The following is an 18,033-nucleotide window of genomic DNA, read 5'->3' as shown; positions in this document are numbered from 1 at the left end:
TTTGCCATTTATATAATAGAAGATGTATGTGTGTTTATATATATATATATATGTATGTGTGCCATTTATTCATATAATCTACGATATAACAATTATATAACAAGTCATTACTGGGGTTGTACAGAAAGGGTTTATTTAGGTAAAAAGGTACACACATTTCTAAGCGTCCATTGACAGCTTAGTACTAAATTCTGTCTCCCACGTGAGGAGAGTTTGCTTGTCTTTTTATAGACGTAACAGTCCATTCATTTGAGGGGTGTTGGATCAGTCCATTATATCACCTTCCTCCCAAGCTAAATTCTTCCCTAGAATTTCGCTTCACCATTTTTTTCTTTTTTGACTTTGTCCAAAAAATTCAGTTCTTTTTCTTTTACTTCTCCTTAAAATTTGCGTTTGCGAATTTTTGGATTTTGGAGAGTGACTTGTATTTTCAGTTACTGGTGCTTCCTTTTTTGGAGGCTCTATGTGAAAAATGTCATACAGTACTTCCATCGGTACTTCATTGTTTTTAACTATTTCAATATATCGAGGTCTGAGTTGGTTTATATGTTTTTTGTGGAAAAATGTCTGACCTTTTATAATGTAGACCATTCTTCCAATTCTTTTTGAGATTATGCCTTCTTCCCAAAAACTCTTCCCTGCCCGATAATTGTTGAAAAAAACTTTATCCCCGTCCTTGTATATCTTGTATCGTCCATTATCTTTTACACTTTTTTTTACTTTTTTACTCGGAATTAACCGGTCGAACACAGAGCGCACTTTTCTGGCAAACATTATTTCCGCTGGGGATAAATTTGCATTTGTATTCGGATTAGGCGTTATCCTGTACACTGCTAAAAATTTCTGAAGACTTTTTTCTTCAGTGTCGATGTTATCGTTCTTTTTTAACGCTCGTTTAAAAGTATCGACAAATCTTTCAGCTTGTCCGTTAGATCGAGGGCTATAAGTTGGTGTTGTGATATGCTCTATGGCCAGTGACTCACAGTAGATCTTAAATTCTTAACCTTTGAACATGGTGCCATTATCACTAACAATTGCTTTTGGTACGCCAAAACACCCAAATACCTCGTCCAACGCCTTTATTGTGTTTGCCGCTGTAGGATGTTTGAATTTAAAAATTTCTGGCCATTTCGACATGCTATCTACTATTACCAGGTAATAATATCCTTTTAGAGGTCCTGCGTAATCTATATGGATCCGCGTCCATGGTATATCTGTTTTAGGCCAAGGTTGCGTCTTAGTGGGCGGCGCTTTTGCTGCTAGTTGGCAACCCTTACATAATTTTATCATTTTTTCTATGTCCTGATCCATTCCAGGCCAGTACATATATGCTCTCATTAGTGCTTTCATTCTGGAGATTCCAGGATGTCCCATGTGGAATTCTTTTAAAATTCTCTTCTGTAATACTTGAGGTATTACCACTCTATCTGCGTACATTAGTTTCATCGCACTTTGAAAATGGAAAAACTGTTAATCCTTTCCTCTTCTTTTCTTTTTGTCCCACTTGTTTTTTTATCTTGTTTATGTATTCATCTGTTCTTGCTGCTTTCTTTATTTCCTCAAGTGTTACCGGAAGTTCCCTAACAGTATTTATTAATATATCTGTTAGTTCATTTTCTTCTTTTAGTGCAGCTATAACAGTTTCTTCAAGTAATTCAGTTTTATTTGGGATCAACCTGGACAAACCATCTGCATGTGCAATTTTGCTGGATGCTAGGTGTTTCATTTTAAAATTGTAGTTTAACAGAATCATGCTCCATCTTTGTAACCTATTAGCCGTATGAGTAGGAACTCCTTTTTTGGAACCAAAAATCAATAACAAAGGTTTGTGGTCCGTTTCCAATATAAAAAATCTTCCATGGATGAACCTATGAAATTTCCTCATGGTGTATACAATTGCCAGACCTTCTTTTTCTATCTGACTATAATTTTTTTCTGCAGGTAGCAAAACCCTTGAGGCATGAATAATTGGTTTAGTCGATCCATCTTTGAGTCTGTGTAGTAGCACAGCACCTAAACCGTATTCGCTCGCATCTGCTGCTACAATTAATTCTTTTTTCGGATCGTAGTAAGCTAGTGCTAAATCCGATAACAGACATTTTTTAATCTTTAGGAATGCTTCATCACATTCTTTTGTCCAGAGCCATTTTTTATTCTTTTTCAATAATTCGTTTAAAGGTGCTCTTAGTTCATGCATATTTGGGATATAAGAATTATAATAATTTGCTAGTCCCAAAAATGACTGTAGCTGCACTATATTTTCTGGTCTAGGCATGTTTTTGATTGCTTCAGTCCTATTAGGATTAGGTTTTCTACCATTTCGATCAATCACCTGTCCCAAATATTCAATTTTGTCCATCCCAAAATTACATTTTTCGAGAGCCACTTTCAATCCATAGTTTGATATTCTCTCGAATACTTTGCCAATGTGGATCTTATGCTCTTCCACATTTTTACTTCTTATAAGGATGTCATCTAGATAAGCCATAGCAAAATCCAAACCTGCTAGTATTGTATCCATAATTTGCTGGAACAAATTTGGGGCTACTTTTAAACCAAAAGGCAAACGTTTTAGTGAAAATAGTCCTTTATGGGTATTTAATGTCAGGTACTTAGCACAATCTTCCTGGACTTTTACTTGCCAATACACTTCAGACAAATCAATTTTTGTAAAAAAATTTTCCTCCGCTTAACTTCGAAAAAATTTCCTCTGGGGTAGGAAGCGGGTAGTTATGCTCCTTGAGACAATCATTCAGACCTGTCGAAAAGTCCGCGCATACCCTGATTTTATTATTTTTCTTCTTAACGTAAACCGTGGGTGAAGCCCATTCAGAGTAGTCCACTTTCTCTATTACTCCAATATCTTGAAGTCTCTTTAATTCTTTCTCTATAGTTTCTAATGCTGAATATGGAACCTTTCTTTTGGGTTTGAAAACTGGTTTAGCTTCGTCCTTTAGTTCAAATTTCACCTCCGTTTTCGTGCAGCAACCCAAACCTTCAGAGAATACCTCTTTAAAATCTTTTTTTAATTCGTCAATAAACTTTCCTGGTAGTTTAGACTTTTCTAAACCCGCCAGACTTACTTTATTGCAAAATGAGCTTATGGGTTTTCCCCATAAATTAAAAAGAATCATTAAGTCTATACCGAACAAATTAGAATTTTTCCCCGGTACGACATATAACTTGGTTTTCACAGCATTCTCCTTTAGAGACACATTGGTACAAAATTCACCCTTAAATTTTAGTTTATTTCCAGACACACTTCTGGCAATTTTTTTTTTTGTATTTTGTAACTTTGGAAACCCAATTTTCTTCCAAGTTACTTCGTCAATTATACTTATGTCGCTTCCCGTATCTAGAAGACAGTTCACATTACAGCCATTAATTTTAATTTTAATATATTTTCTTTTATCACACCTAGACTCATTTTTAGAACCAATGGTCTTTATTTCTGCTTTTCGGTATTTTCCTTTCCTGATTTATGGCCTTTTTTATTACATTTGTTACATATTTTGTATTTAAAGTAACAATCTTTAGTGAAGTGGTTTTTTCCCCCACATGTCTTACAGGATTTTTCGTGTGCACATTTCATCACCCTTTCCATTTTTTTTTCCATATTTTTTTCTTCAAAATTTTTTCCTTCGATGCTTGTATTGTCCTGCTTTAAATTTAACAGTTTCTGACACTCTTCCGTAACTTTTTGTAACGTTATTTCTGTGTCTTGGTTCATAATGGATAATATCCTTCAACGAATATCCTTATATATATATATATATATATATATATATATATATATATATATATATATTATCCTATATATAGGCTGTTAAACCTTGCACAAAGATTAGACTTTTAAACATATCCTCTTTGAGGTCTTTTAATTTAAAGGATTCACAATGAGCATTCACTTTCCCTGCATAAGTAATAAAATCTTCGTCCTCCTGCTTCGTGATATTTAAACATTTATAACGTGTATAGAATAGACTATCTCGTTCACTGAAAATGTTTGACAATATTTTTATTGTTTCACTAAAAGAAATCTCTTCAGGTTTCTTTGGCAGGATAAAATTCATATACTTTGTATTTTCCTGAGATCCAAGTTTTTGAAGAAGAAGGATAATCTTCTCTTCGTCTGTCCAAGACTGACATCTCTTAGCAAAAATATTTTCGTATCTCCGAAAATATGCCGGAAAAGTTAACCCATTTGTCGGCTCGTATACAAATTCGGATAAAGAATTTGCTATTCCTTCAGGAGTGAAACGGCAGTCTTTCTGCTGCGTTAAAATACTCTGTAGTATTTCGCTTTGCTTCAACTGATGTTGCTGAAGTAATTCCATTTGTTTTTGTTGTGCAAACAATGCCGATTGCATAGTTCTAGTGAATTCCGCTAATTGCTCCATGTTAAAAAAAAATTTTTTTTTTTTTTTTTTTTTTTTTTTAAAACCACACAATTAAACAAAAGATTAACTCATATGTCCTATAAATTCAATGAATTAAAAGCACAATGTCCTTCCGAAGAGAAAAAAAAAAAAAACTTCCAGCCGAATAAAACTTGAAATGGACACTTTTTTTTTTTTTTTTTTTTTTTTTAATATTCTTTTCAAAAAAATGTTCGCTTCAAAATGTCAATTTCTTTTTTTTTTAGGACTGTAACCGATTGAAATACTTACTTTTTAAATGTTGGCTCTGTCGAAGTTTTTCTTTTCTTCTTCCTTCTTTGGATTTCTTTTGTTTTCTGAATGTTAATCTTCTTGTGTGCTTATTCCTTCGCTTTGTTTTTTAGTGAGTTTCGTTCGAATTCTTCGTCGCCAGTTGTTATATCGTAGATTATATGAATAACAAGTCATTACTGGGGTTGTACAGAAAGGGTTTATTTAGGTAAAAAGGTACACACATTTCTAAGCGTCCATTGACAGCTTAGTAGTAAATTCTGTCTCCCACGTGAGGAGAGTTTGCTTGTCTTTTTATAGACATAACAGTCCATTCATTTGAGGGGTGTTGGATCAGTCCATTATATCAAAAATAGAAGATGTATATGTATGTGTGTTTGTATGTATATGTATGTGTGCCATTTATATAATAGAAGACCATTGTATGTGTGTTTGTATGTATATGTATGTATTTATATAATAGATGTATATGTATGTGTGTTTGTAGAAAGCCAATACAATGTAAAAAATTTTAATAAACAAAACATCTGTTTAAAAATGAAATTTTTTGTGATCATGATGCATGAGATGAAGTAGTGAAGATTTTTTGCCTTCTGTGATAAAAACCGTTGGATATTATTAAGTTTATTATTTATTAGATTTTTTTTAAATAAACAAACATAACATTTATTTGGTGAAAAATCAAAATTACATGAGAATCGGTTTGTGTGTTTTCTTTTTCTTCCTTGTGGCATAATGGCAAAAAGAAAAGTAAAATTCGCATGGTCTTAAAATCTGATCATGATGAAGACTATGATCACTATAAAAAATCAATTGGGGATGTTACAATTTATTCTAATTTGATTTAATTTAAAAATTTATGAAATGTGATATATCTAGAGATAGCCAATGAAAACGTATGTAATTTATTTTTACCTTAAGAGTGTTCATTTATATATTGCCATAATTTTATTATTTTATCTTTTTCTATGGTGTGTACAAACACACTATGTAAATTAGTTGAAAATAATCAGAAATTACACACCTCAAAGGAAAATCGAATGTTCACTTAAATATAAAGTACAGTTAATTAGAGGAATGAAAATAAAATTTTTTTCAAACAAATCCTAGAACTAAAGAATATTTTAACATGTATTTTGTGTCATTTGTCGTACAGGTGGTCGGGTTTCGATCCTGGCTTTAGGTAGTTGCCTGTCTAACCGAACTGATGAGCTGTGAAACAGCAAAACAGTACTGTATGTGGATGACTATGACTATATATATATATATATATATATATATATATATATATATATATATTATTGGGAAATTAAAATATCTGTAATTGTTTTGCAGTAATGGGAAACGTTTTTGTATTTTAAATTTGAATGTTTTGGGGTTTTATCTTTTTTATTTTTATTTATTTTTTTTTTTAAACATTTTTAAAATTAATTTTCCTATTATTTAAAAAAATTGCTTAAAATAACTTAGATTTTAAGAATAATTTTTTCTCACAAAAAAGTAAATCTGACATTTTATTAATCTTTTATATAAAGAAATAATATTGAAACTTTTTATTTGCATGTATAAGTAAAAAAAAAATTAATTTTGAATTAAATTTTTTAAAAACTTTTTGATTTTAATTTTTGCCTTTAGGAGAGAGGCAGTAAAATGTTGGAACTTTCAGCTGTTTAGGATTTAGACTATCTGAATCTGGTAAGAAAAAAAAATGTATAGCATTGTTTTCATTTTATTTAATAACAATCCATACAGATTTCTACAATATTTTCTCTTATTTATTTTTTTAATAATCGGCAGACATGTTTAAATCTTGTGTATACTCTATTGATTAAGCTCCAAGTTTCAGATTATATTAAAATAATTTGAAAAAATCACTTGTTCACATTTTAGTGGGGGTTCAGTTTGCAGTGTAAGTATTTGTTGTTTGAACTGACATTTAGTCCCTATTTACTTTCCTCCCTACAAAGTTTGTTTTTATTGTGGGGAAAATCCAACTGCTCAATAAGAGGCACTCAATGAGACAAAAATATAAAATGCTTCAGTGCTATATTTTGATCCTAATCTAGGAAGTACAAAAATGCTTTTCAAATGCCATATTTACAAAATAAGTTGTTATTTTAAAGATCAGATATTAAACTATCTGTACTTATCCAATGTTGCCTGGCAGTGTTTTCATTTTTATAAATTTGCTTTTTCAAATTATAACATTTCTAATAGCTGACTTGGTTTTTGAGAAACAGAAATGCATTGTGATTAGTATTTGACAATATTTTTTATTTAAATAATTTATTATTAATAAATAATTGATTTTCAACAAAATGATAAAAAAAAAAAACAGATGCCAAGGTCCGTGATTAAATCAAAACCTTTGTCTTCAGTTTGACATTCAACCAACTGGGCTATTTTGGGTTAGAAATATATGTAATTCTCAACAATACTAGCTTAAGAATACATGACTGCTACTTTTATCTTTGACGACCATTTGTAAAATGGATGTAAACAAAATCCATTTTGAAAAAAATTGAATCAAAATAAAGTTTTTCGTTTGTAAGAACAAAAAACAATGATCAACAAAAAGTGACAAATTAGAATCACGAAGATTCAAGACTTGTTTTACCTCATTACATAGCCTTTTTTTTCTTTATGGTGACATCTCACTATGGCACTTCCATCAACATTAGTCTGTTCTTTCAGTCAAATTTTTGGATATTTCACATGCTTCACACTATAAGTAGCTATTAAATCTTTTTTTTCTTTCACTGGAAAAGTTGTTTTGCTTTGAAAAAAAAACGTTTTCTTCATTTCCATTTAAAATCTGGTGCTACTACATCATTAATATTTAAACAAAGATATTAGCATCCTGACTTAAATGCACCAAACATTGATGCTATTGTTTTTTTTCTATCCCTTTGCAAACTCAATCATATTCTACAAAGCCAAAAGCAAAAATAATTTTTCTCTACAAAACCAAACTAAAGACTATAAATAAATATTTGAAGCTATAAAGAACTTGAAGCATAAAAACATTTTTCAAAAATTAATTCAGCATTCATTACCAGCGACCTTGCTGTTTTAACAGCGTCGGCGACCATGGCTCTCCAAATTGTGTATCCATGGTAATCTCAGGAATACAAGTAAAAACAGTAGTTTCCTGTTGTATTCCATCTTTATTCGGAGGGGCATCTCACCCCCAGATATCAACCTAAAAATTTCTACGACTCAGCATGGTACATACAGCGCCTAGTCACCCATCTGGTACTGGCCAGGCTTATCATTGCTTAACTTTGGTGATCTGGTGAGAACAGGTGTGTCAACGTGATTGTGTTGTACGCATTAAATAACCCAAAAAGTGCCATTTCAAACCAAAAATTATTTTGTTCCTTTTGCAAATAAAAATCAGTTGTTGAAAAAAACCTTTAAAAATAAATAGTTGACAAAAACTCTAAGAATAGGTTAAGATAAAAAAAAAATGTAAACATAGAAGAAATACAAAAAATCAGTTGTTTTTAAAAAAAATCTAAAAATAAGTTGAGAGAAGTTATCTCTAGTATTTTACCACCCTAAAAAGGAAAAAAAATGGCAGATTACATTAGCAAACTGAAATCCTCTTTTAAAAAATTTTTCAGCTTAGAATCCGTTTTCTATTATGATAATCTGGATCTGATTTTGAAAAAATATTGAATATCAAAATTTTTGGTGGGTGTTGCAGAAATCTTTATGAAATATCAATTCCAGGGGATTGTTTAAAATTAACTTACAGAAGCAAACTGAATCACTTTCCTGCTAAAATGTAAGTTATATTTTAATTTTTAAAATCTTTCTTTTTTTCTAATCTTAAAATTTGGCGTATATCAATATTTCAAATATTTTATTTCAGTAATAACAAAGAGAGCTTTAATGAAAAAAATTTTTGTTTTAATGAAAAATTTTTCGTTTTAATGAAAAAAATGAATAAATCTTTTGACATTTTTATTTTTTGTTTTATTTTTAATCTAAAAATATTTGAATATTTTTTTTCAATTAACAATGGAAACACTTAAACAAATCAATGAAAATCTATTTAAAGAATCAAATTCTTGTAGAAATCTGTAAAAAAAAAAGGAAATGTTTGGTATTTTATTTAATAAAAACATTTTCAAATTTGGAATGAAAATAAATTCATCCATAACTTCCTCATTTTTCTTTAAAATATGAACTTGTTTACTTAAAATGTTTTTGAATATTTTATTTTATTTATGGAATGAAATGCCTGTTAATATACTTTATTCGAAAACATTTAAATCATGTTTTTGGCATCGTTTGTATGTTGCTCTCCATTTAACCGATTGCACCTAATATGTTTTATTTTGTTGCCCACCCTTTTAACACAAACGGTCATTTTCTGCTTATGATATAAATTACTAATCATTAAAATTTTACTAAAATGCTTCATTTTTTTTTTTACCATAAAATGCAGTTTGTAAAATGAAATGAAAGCTAATGTGTATGATTGGAAGGCAATAAATTATAAGTTGGGAATTTCCATGAAATTTCTACTGTTGTCAATGGTTGATCTCCAAACAGAACCTATATTTTATTATTTCAAATCAACAGGTTCCTCTTAATGTTTTAACCTAACTTGATTGGAAAATCTTTTTTCATAGAATGATGTATGATAATGGTTGGGTTATTTAATTTTGTGGCAGCATAATTAATGCTTATTGGGAATTATTTTTTTAAACGAATGTTTTATTTTTGTGTGATTTGAAATGAATTAATTTGCATATGAATGAATTTGTTATGGTAAGAAGAATAAATTCAAGAGAAGGGAAGCGTCAAGGGTTTGACACCGAAGAAAACACGTCGGAATTTATGAAGTTGTGTGAATGCTGTCAATCCTTTTTTTTTTATTATTAGATCTTATTACAAACTATTTTTAGCATCAAGAAAAGTAAAGCCAATTATAGAGGGCTAGTTGCGTCTAACCGTGTAGAGGGGGGGGATAGTTGTGTCTAACCGTGTATGGAGGGCTAATGTCAAACCAATTATGGGGAGGGGGCTAACTGTGTTCAGCCATGTATGGAGGGCTAGTTGTGTCTAGCAGTGTAGTGTGAGCAAGCTGTATAGTTGTGTAGTGTGGGCTAGCTGTGTCTAGTGTTGTGTAAAGTGAGTCACTATTGTTTAGGGACATGTAGAGTGAGCCAACTGTGTCTGGGGTTGTAAGAAGACTTAGAGATGTAAGTGCCAATCTGGGCACAGGCTTGTTTGTATGTGAAATGATCATTAAGGATCATGATGGCATGTTTTTTGAAATGCATTAGTTTGCACATGAATTAATTGGCTACGTGTATGAAGGGCTAGTTGTGTATGGATTCGGGAGAAGAGAGCGTCAAGGGGTTGGCACAGAAGAGAACATGTTGAAATTTATGAAGTTAGGCAAATCCTGTTAATCCTGTTTTTTCTTATTAGATCTTCTTAGATTACATTTTTTAAGCAAATTATTAGAAGAACAGTGGTAATCTATAAATAGGAAAATGAGTTCCCAGTTTTATTAGCTTTCACATATTTTATACTACAAGAGAATGTCTAGGGATAGACACACAACATTTATTGAATAAAAAAAATGGAGTTTAAGAGAAAAAGAATTTATTGAACAGATAAACAATGAAAACAGATATTTAAAAGAGAAACGGTGCAAGGGAGGTAAATCAGATTTTTTGTTAAACTAGCTTTTTTAGGGGGGTAATAACCAAGGTTAAGGAAATATATTCTAACCAAAAGTAATATATTATAAGATCAGAAAATCAATATTTACCAAGAGTCTGGATGAAGTTGAAAAACCAGTAAAATAATCCAACTCCGACGGTATATATATATAAACAATATATATATAATTTATTACGGCAGCTAATACATTAATTGAATAAATATTCAACACACTCACGATTAGAGTTTAACGGTTAACAAACAGATAAACATTACAACGCCATCTTTTTAAAAGAAGAGTTCGTTAACTCTGCCTTTTTATAAGGGAGATAACTTAACAAATTATATGCATATTAATGCCAATATAAAGGGAGATAACTTAACAAAGTTATGATGCTATTAGCATTTATAGTCATATGGATTGAAAGCTTCTGGAATTTCTAAAATGGAATACCACGACTTTGGACCCTCTGGAACCCTCGAAAAAAAAAAACAGTTTTCTTTTCTATTTTTAGATCTCTTCAGAAATGCTCAAAAAGAATCTTTTTATTTTCTAATTGTATAACCCTAACCCCCTCTCTTTGTCCAGGGCCGGGCCGCATCCATAGCACGGGAGCATACTTGTGATGTACTCCTGGCCGTGTTTGTCGTTGCCGTCTCACAGGACCATAGATGCAACCCAGCAGGGCTACATTTTTACTTGTCTAGTGGTGGGCCCTTCAAGGGTGATCAGTCACTGGAAAATATCTCTCTGCTGCTCAGGGCACGCAAAATGTGCGCGACTTTAAGGCTGTATGGCAACATTGTAACTTTTTTTCTTTTTCTTTTTTTTTTTTTTTACATGGAGGTCACCACTTATCAAGGCCCAGAAGCCACTTGGGGATAAGGGTTATTGCATGTACAGTAATCAATGGGATAGTGTTGTAGTATTCGTTAGTATTGGAGATTTGATAAGGGGGCGGTTCATCAGGAATTTGTTTATGTTGGACTTGAAGACATCCAAGTTGAAGTCAGGTGGAAAATGGGCAAGCAGTAGAGAGTTCCACAGGCATGCAGTTCTAAGAAAGAAGCTTTGTTCATGGAATCTATGTTTTGATTTAGGCACAGATAAAGATTGGGGAAAATTATTGACAGGGGTTTCAGCTAGACAGGTGTTTATCGTGAAAGAGACCAGAGATTGGAGCTCAGATGAGCACTTACCATGGAAATAACGATAAAACAAAGATAGGCTCGCAACGTCTCTTCTGTGGGAGAGAGGTTGCAGGGAAGAGAAAAGGGCATCCTCCACTAAGCCACAAAGTCTATTTTGCACTCTGTCAAGGCAGGATAGGCTGTTTTTAGCAGCTCCTGCCCAGATATGGCAACAGTACTCCATCCTTGGATGTACTTGGCTTTTATGTAGATAGAGAGTTGCATCAGTAGTGAGATATCTTCTGGAGCGGTAGAAGGATCCCACCATTTTCCCAGCGACCTTGGCAACAGACTTGATGTACGTGTTCCATTTCAGATCTGGAGTAAAGGTCAAACCCAAAAGCTTATCAAAACATGAGGCCTCCCCTAAACGAGAGCCACCCATTTCAATTGATGCCAGATGGGGATCAGAGTGTTGATGATGTAAAGATAGGAGCTTGGTTTCAGATGCATTAAAAGTAACCAGCCATCTCTTCCCCACTGTACTACATGCTCAAGATCTGAGGAGAGAGAATTAGAGAGACCTTTGTCATTTACGGCCTTTGATGTGTTGCCATAGATGGTTGTGTCATCAGCATAGATGTCAACAAATGATTTAAGTATGTGTTTTGAGAGATCATTGATGTAGATCAGGAAGAGAGTTTGCCCAGAATGGACCCCTGAGGGACTCCAGCATTAATACTGTTGGCCTCTGATTTCTGCCTATCAACCACTACTCTTATGAGCCTATCAGAGAGAAATGATTTAATGATTGAGAAAACATTTCCAGTTATACCGTAGCTGGAAATCTTGTGAAGTAGGCCTTAATGCCATACCTTATCGAAGGCCTTTGATATGTCAAGAGCAATTGCCCTAGAAAGGAAGCTTTTGTCAAGAGATTCACTAATTCTATGAGATATAACCGTTAGCACATCTGCTGTAGATCTAGCAGAACGGAAACCATATTGGGTGTCACTAAGAAGGTTATTTCTGCTGAGGTGGTTGACTAGGATTCCAGCAACTTACTCATGACACACAGGAAACTTATTGGTCTGTACTGAGAGGGAGATGACTTATTACCTGAATTTTTAAATACAGGGCATACTGATGAGGTTTTCCAGGGTGTTGGAAAGCATTTCCTAAGGCAACGCTTAAACACTTTTGTAAGTATGAGGGCAAGCTTTCATAACACTATAATTGGAATGCCGTCAGGGCCAGTTGCTTTACTGGAATCAAGGTTCTTGATTAGCTTGGCAACCTCACGCACAGATATTTGTATGTTGTATAGCGTGTTATCTGTTATAGGAGAAAATGTGTTAGTTACAATTCTACTTTTAACCGAGTCGTTGTTTGTTTCGTTCACCACACTCTTTTCTTCTACCTCTTCTTTTACACACGTCCGTTCGCTTTAGTGACTAAAACTCGTCCCTTCCCGCTTTTCCTTCCTCGTTATTTATGGAATCAGGGTACGAGATTCCATGAGACTTTTTTCCACATAAAAGTGTGCGGGCGCCATCTTGATTCTCAAATTGTGCTCTGCAGGCACAAACACGCAGCCGCTTTAACGGTAAGCCACTTCTTTCTCCACACTCCCCCCTGATCTCATGATCACAGAGACGGCAGGGGGGTGGCAATCGCCGCCGTCGGGTGCTTCTGCAAAGGGGGACAGTGCTGCTCTCGTCTTCGCGTGCGCTCTCATCCACCGCCTGATGGTCGGGGAAGGCTTCATCTCCGTGGAGGCTATTGATATCAGAGTCACTGCTTGATAGGGATGGTGCAAACCAAAGCGATGGCCCACATGTCTCAGAGTCAGAGTCACTCTCATCGTCCACTGGAGGTGGTACATGTGTCGCCGGCCGTAGGTCCCTAACGTGACGGGATACGCCATCAACCTGGACACACTGCTGACTCACCACATCGGTCACTGTGCCCCGTTTATACTTGTCAGTACATCGGTTTCCTGACGGCTTCACCCAGACAGCATCCCCTTTGGCATATTGATTCCGTTCTATGTCAGTGGCCACAGTTGTATTGGAGTGGATTCCTTTTTCTCGGACACGGTACTGATAGATTGCGTTTGCAGGTGCCGTTCCTGGAGAGACGCCATCCTTCGGCATGAGATTATACCAGTACACAGTTTCTGCGATGGTGCACTGCTTCCTGGCTGCAATTGTTTTGATGCTGCGATGGCTTCTCTCAGCTATACCATTGCCAGAAGGCACATAAGCGCATCTAAGCCGAAGCCGCACACCCCATTCTTGTAAGAACTGCCTCATCTGATGGCTGCAAAAGGCTGGGTCATTGTCCGTCAGCACTTCATCGGGTGCACCTCTTTCACAGAACAAGGATGACAGCTGGCGAATAATGTTGTAAGAGTCCTGGCGCCCGAGGAGTCGCCAGACCGCGAAACGTGTAGGCCCACAATCGATGAGGGTAAGGAAGTGGTTGCCACCGTAGTGTGTGATGTCCATGCCCACTCTCTGCCAATTACCACTCACTCCCAACTCCCCTTTCTTCCATCGTGCTGGAGCTGGGTCGATGGATTGGCAGGCGTCGCAACTTTCCCCCACTCTCCGGATATCTTTTTTTTTCTACTCCTGGATCAATCAACTTGACAAAGTACAGTGTTCGCTTGATGCCAGGATGTCCACACTGTCGATGAATGTCCATGACGCGCGCTGCATCCACATTACACACAACTGCTGCACATGTGTTTTGCAGATTATCAGAATCTCTCTGAGCACCAGCCAGAAGCCATCGTTGAGGGACTCTTGTCAGAGCATCTGCTCTGTTGAGCGTAGACCTGATCAACACTACGTCCATGGTCAGGTCGTACTCTGTGATGGTGTCGACCAAGGTGGCAAGCCGTCTTCGAATTAACATCTCACTCGATGCTCATGTCGTCAGCCGTGCTCTTCCACTTAATGCATCGGTTATCTACCAATGAGTGCATGCCGAGTCAGTCATGATATGTAGAACCTTGGTTTGCCACTGAAGCACCCTTCAATGTGGCATCAAGTTCAGCCAGGTTTATGTGCCTCGAATCATTCTCTGGCCGAAGCCAACAGGCATCTTCAATAATGGAATCATTAACTCCAAGGGCAACTCCAAGGGTCAGTGAACTAGCATCCACCCAGACCGTGAACTCATTCCCGCTGACCCTGGACACAGTCTCTGTCAGCATGCTCCTTAAGGTGACATTGAGTACTTCATTGTCCCATCTCGACGACACGGCTGTTGCACGTCTTTTTATAGCCACCACGGCCACCCTGAGCCAACCGCACACAGGGAAATGGCCTACCATCTTTCCACAAAGCGAAAACACTGTTCATCGAGTGATGTTTGCTGGAGAAGAGGAAGTCACGTCCCCAAGGTCCCATCAAAGTTCCTCCTTGCTATTACGCACGTGCAGGCCGAGAACTTTTGCTCCATCGCACAGACGCTCTGGTTCCTTACATGTCAGTCCAAAGCTCTCAAGGTGCATTCTAACCGATTGCGCTGACATGAGGCTCTCATTGACGAATATATCATTGATGTATAAGGATGTTGCCTGTTGCATTGCCTCATCTTGCTGCCGGATAGCATGCATGATTGCTGTCATAATGCCTGGTGCCACATTTAGACGGAACCCTAGCCTGGTTAGATATTATCGGGTTCCTCCAATTTCCACAGTCTGAAATGGCCACAATTTCCTCTCAATGCGTATTTGCAGATAGGCCCTGCGTAGGTCCAGAGTTGCCACGTTCGATCCCTGCTGTCGCCACTCCCTTAATTTGAGTGCACACACATCAACCCTTGCCGTATATGGGTCGACATGCTCATTGAGCTCACGGTAGTCTAGGACGGGGCGGACGTTTTGTTTGGTCTCTTGTACGACGGCCATCAAGGGAATCAGCCCTCGCGGGGGGCCAGGCTCATCCTCTGGGTATGGAAGAAGCCAGCCATTGTCGATCCACGTCTGCAATTCTTCTTCATACTGTTCCCTTAGCCACATGGGTGGTGGATATTCCGATAACTGCTTCCGCAAGGATATTGGTGGCTGATCATTTGACCACTTCCAAGACGCTGTCCATGCATTGGTGTTTCTATCATACTCTGCACGAAGGTCAGGCTCGTCGAGAGTTATGGCAGCACAAACGTGTTCCTCACATCGGGAGAACTGTACCTTGCCGGTTCTGTCCACAGTAATTCCACCCAGTTGTGTAATCAAGTCCATACCCAGGAGTAGGTCGTACCCGAGAAGCTGTCCCTCCACAACCAGGGCTCGCACGGCTACTGCAGGCCCATCGTTGATGCTTGCGCTGATAATGCTCACCCCAGAAGAGGCTAGTGAACCTCCGCCTACAGTTAGTACCGGAATTCTCTCTGCTTTCCAAGTGGCACAGCATATCTTGCTCACGAGAGTCTGGGTGCACCCACTGTCGACAAGTGCAAGGCACTCACTTCCATTAATGTGTATGCTTACAGTGGGTAGCGCCCTGCTCAATGACAATCTGGGAAGAAGACTGGCGCTGTAGCTTTTTCCCTTTGCCCGTTTCCCGGACAGGTGCGAGCCAGGTGTCCGCGTTTTTTGCACTTGTAGCACTGCGGCCCGTCAAGTTGGTTGACGTGACGAAAGACAATCACGGGCCAAATGGATGGGTCCTCCACACTTATAGCAGGTTGTAGCTGCACCCAGGTCCTGCAATCCAACCTGTGATGGTTGTACAGCTGCCGCTTGGTCTATAGTGTTAGGGCTTTTCTTTACTATTGCTCGTGCCCGCGCCAATACTTCCGATATGTCCATCTTATCCACTTGGGATGAGGCACGGAGCAGATCTTCCACACTCTTAGGTAATCCTGCAACAAAGGCGCACACCAAGCCTTTGTCTGACATCCCTCCAAAAAGAACCGATAGCTTTTTCAGTTCAGCCAGATACACATCCACCGTTTCCCCGGGATGTAATTTTCGGGCCACGAATTCCTTCCATGCAGTAACTGGATCTAATGCAAATGCTGTAAAAAGGGCGCACTTGATGCAGGCGAAATCTGTTTTCTTCTCATCAGCCAACTGCTGGTATACTGCATATGCTCCCCCAGTGAGACGCATTGGGACCACGCATTCCATACGCTTCACCCCACTGAGCTGACATATTAATTCTGCTTTTTCCACCCATTCCTGCACTGAGTGATCAGTGCTACTGCCATCAAACAGGGGAATTAGCTTGGGGTCAAATCCTGACGTCATGCCAGTATAGCTTGTGTTCGTTACAACTCTACTTTCAACCGAGTCGTTGTTTGTTTCGTTCACCACACTCTTTTCTTCTACCTCTTCTTTTACACACGTCCGTTCGCTTTAGTGACTAAAAATCGTCTGTCCTCCCGCTTTCCTTTCCTCGTTATTTATGGAACCAGGGTACGAGATTCTCCGAGATTCCATGAGACTTTTTTCCACATAAAAGCGTGCGGGCCCCATCTTGATTCTCAATTTGTGCTCTGCAGGCACAAACGCGCAGCCGCTTTAACGGTAAGCCACTTCTTTCTCCACAGGAAATATGGGGAGTTGAAGGCCTTCGTCGCAGGGTAGAATTAGCTGCAAAGTTCTTGGCAAATAGTTTGGCCTTGTCTGATGTTGACGAGATGACCTCTGGTCCATTGATAATGGTTGGGATAGAATGCATGCTTCTGTTCAGGATATTTGCCAAAACTGGTGGGAACCAAGCCGATGCTCAGCTACTTTGGACTTCACGGACTGAGCATATCTTGCTTCAGCCGTCACTTTGGCTTCGTGCTGGATCCGGTCTATCTCTTTGATCATCTAGCGTCAGGGCATACCCGAAATAAACTGCATCTTCATTCCGGCCGGCAATCGAGAAACAAAGAAAAACTCTGGTTCATTTTCGTATAACCCAAACAAAATAATTATTTATAAATCATTTTACACTTTGATCCGAGCTTCGTGATGCAGGTTGTATAACTTAAGTTCATATTGGTTGATTCTCCAGCTAAGAACAAGAGCTTTTCAAATTAGTTCTTATTGGAATTTCTGCCCCCACCCCCCACCCCAGCCGGGACAAGAACGAAGTGACCGTCTAGATGCCAGCCAGTAAAAGACTATTTCTAAAAAGACAATCGTTTTTATTAAATTGGTTTCTTCCCTCTCTGTCACTTGAAGATTACTTCTTTCTCTTTGCCTCTACTTTATATTCTTTTTCTTTTCTCTGTTCTTGTGAATTTCTTCTTTCTCTTTCGTAACCATATCTCTCTTCAATTCTCCTTTTCACCCTTTCTCTCCAAGAAACTGTATATCTCCAAAGGTTCAATTTATTTATTTATCCGTCCAAACTAACTTATCAGCTAACTCGAATTTTCCAAGTTTCATTTCCTGCTCACTTGGTGGTCTGACAATTAACCAGACCAGGTGACTTTATGACAATCTTTTCCAGATAACAGAGCAGACCTCTTGTCACCAGCTCCATTTCATTTTGCTTTTCTGTTTATCATATCAGCAATAAACATATTCCAGACT

General features: G+C 37.1%; 2 protein-coding genes across 6 annotated transcripts in view; one reads left to right on the top strand and one right to left on the bottom strand.

Annotated features, from left to right (window-relative positions):
* LOC145254892 (uncharacterized) overlaps positions 1–16,639 on the bottom strand; it is a 38,422-nt gene extending 21,783 nt beyond the window's left edge. The window contains exon 1 of the mRNA XM_080113810.1: positions 10,465–16,639. Coding sequence (XP_079969936.1) covers positions 12,941–13,996 — 1,056 coding nt within the window. The 5' untranslated portion in view covers positions 13,997–16,639 and the 3' untranslated portion in view covers positions 10,465–12,940. The remainder of the gene's footprint in view (positions 1–10,464) is intronic.
* LOC145254891 (uncharacterized) overlaps positions 1–18,033 on the top strand; it is a 223,877-nt gene that overhangs the window by 156,061 nt on the left and 49,783 nt on the right. For 3 of the 5 annotated variants that reach the window (XR_013863829.1, XM_080113807.1, XM_080113808.1), the window contains exon 8: positions 6,306–6,365. The exons of the other annotated variants lie outside the window; for them this stretch is intronic. Coding sequence is in view for 2 of the 3 variants with exons in the window: in XM_080113807.1 (XP_079969933.1) it covers positions 6,306–6,319 (14 nt within the window). In the remaining variant the exon portion in view is untranslated. The remainder of the gene's footprint in view (positions 1–6,305; positions 6,366–18,033) is intronic. 5 annotated transcript variants of the gene reach the window in all.

Source organism: Euprymna scolopes, chromosome 30 (genome assembly GCF_053919585.1).
Source record: "Euprymna scolopes isolate OS-2025 chromosome 30, ASM5391958v1, whole genome shotgun sequence".
NCBI lineage: Eukaryota > Metazoa > Mollusca > Cephalopoda > Sepiida > Sepiolidae > Euprymna > Euprymna scolopes.
Note: the sequence above shows the minus strand (reverse complement) of the source record. Positions and strands in the feature narration are given on the sequence as shown.